General features: G+C 34.3%; 1 protein-coding gene across 1 annotated transcript; it reads right to left on the bottom strand.

Annotated features, from left to right (window-relative positions):
• Positions 1-837: 837 nt before the first annotated feature.
• On the bottom strand, positions 838-1797 carry LOC311167880 (olfactory receptor 2W1; the record flags this gene model as incomplete). The annotated part of the gene is made up of 1 exon (XM_084229036.1): positions 838-1797. The coding sequence occupies one exon, from the start codon at positions 1795-1797 to the stop codon at positions 838-840; it is 960 nt and encodes a 319-aa protein (XP_084085162.1).
• Positions 1798-2106: the final 309 nt, after the last annotated feature.

Genomic DNA, 2106 nt, shown 5'->3' with positions numbered 1-2106 from the left:
AATATAGATTAATTATAATTATTAGATAATGGATTCTTATAGAGATATTACATCACAGAAAACATCAGAGTTAATTTAAATACCATGTATTTTCCATAAAAAGATAAATGCTACATAAAAAAGTGGAAATAAAAATGTTTGTTTATTTTATAAACTTCCATTACATACAAATTAACAAATCTGCATTTCCCAGAATTTATGTATATTCCATCACCTATCTCAAAAATCAAATGTCAAAGTAGTCACATTTTATTTACATTGAAATGAGACAAACTTAGAACAAATAAGAAATGAATATGACTTTCACATTGAATGAATATGACTTTTCACACACTTTCACATTCTTTAACATGTCTCTTTATCATTATAAAGAAGTAATAGACTGAAATAGCAAAAACATTTTGCCCAATATATTTTACATGGGAGTGCAAGTTTCTTTCCAAATTAGTGTTTTTGAATTCTTTGAGTAGATATCTAGGAGTGGAATTTCTGGGTCACATAACAGATCCATTTTTAATTTTTTGAGAGACCTCCAAACTTTTCACTAGGGATTGATCTATGGAAATTTAAAATAAATTAAATACATATAACTTTCTGCTTAATAGTCTTTTGTATTGTATAGCAAAAATAAAAATGCCTAATTACCTGTTTTCCTGAAGACATGCCATAGCAAGAGATATAAAAAGAGCAGAATTGTTATACTGTTTGCATCTAAAAATATTCTTATGTAAGCATTTTTATTAACTGATCCCCATAATTTTTTGATTAATGTCTCAGTGAAAATTAAAGATAATTAGTAAATATATTTCACTTTATATACAATCTAACACTTTTCTATTATTTACAGTTCCTCTTTGATTTTGTAGACTCCTGATCAAGTCTCATCAGCTTCTTCAGTGCATCCTTCATATCCTTATTCCGTAAGGTATAAATAAGAGGGTTGAGACTTGGAGTGATGATGGTGTAAAAGAGGGTGAGGAACTTGCCCTGCTCTTTGGAGGCACTGTTACCTGGTCGCAGGTACATGTAAATTATAGTTCCATAGAAGATGGACACCACAGTGAGATGAGATCCACAGGTATTCATTGCTTTTCGTTGGCCTGCTTTTGACTTCATTCTCACCACGGCTTTAGCAATGTAGCCATAGGATATGAGAATAAGGGTGAGGGGTGTAAGGACAATGACAATGCCTAAAGCAAACACAGACATTTCAACTGTTGTGGTATCTATACAAGCAATCTTGACCATGGCTGGCAACTCACACAAGAAATGATCCAGAACATTGTTTCCACATCGAGGCAAATTCAGTGTGAGTGAGCATAAAAGTACAGAATTGGCCAAACTGATGCTCCAGACCGTGATAATCATCTTGATACACAGGTGTGGGTTCATGATTACCAAATAATGCAGGGGCTTACAGATAGCTGTGAAACGATCATAGGACATAACAGCCAGGAGAAGGCACTCAACAGAACCCAGCCACATATAAACATAGAGTTGAATGGCACAGCCCATATAACTGATGGTCTTATCAGGTCCCCACAAGTTAACCAGCATCTGGGGGATGATGCTGGTTGTGAAACACAGATCTAGAAATGATAAATTCCTCAGGAAAAAATACATTGGTGTTTGGAGTTTGGGATCCAGGAGAGATGCAAGAATGATGGCTGTGTTACCCACCAATGTAATTAAGTAGAAGACGCTGACAATTCCTGACAGAATCATTTCCAGTTGCGGATGTTCAGAGAAGCCCAGCAGAATAAAACCGTATTGAGAAGTATAATTCGTTTGGTCCATAGTCCTTCAAGTCCCAAATCCTAGAGTGAGAAGAGTAGGACGAAGAGGTGAGGAGAATGAGGATGGAGATGAAGAAGAGGAAATAAAGAAGAAGAGAATGAGAAGGAGGAAGAAGATGAAATGTAGACAGCGAAGGAAGGAAAATAAATTTGTCAACACAGATTATCTAAATAATTTAATTAAATACAGATCTAAATAAAGGAAGATGATTTGTGCTAAAAATTAAAAACAGTGGGTTAAAGATTACTGCCAAGTTCCATGGCGTTTTTGTTGTAGATTACTTTGGGTAATAAATTTAATAGATATTTT

Source organism: Talpa europaea (assembly GCF_964194135.1).
Source record: "Talpa europaea genome assembly, chromosome: 2".
Taxonomy (NCBI): domain Eukaryota; kingdom Metazoa; phylum Chordata; class Mammalia; order Eulipotyphla; family Talpidae; genus Talpa; species Talpa europaea.
This window is presented reverse-complemented; position numbering and strand designations above follow the sequence as displayed.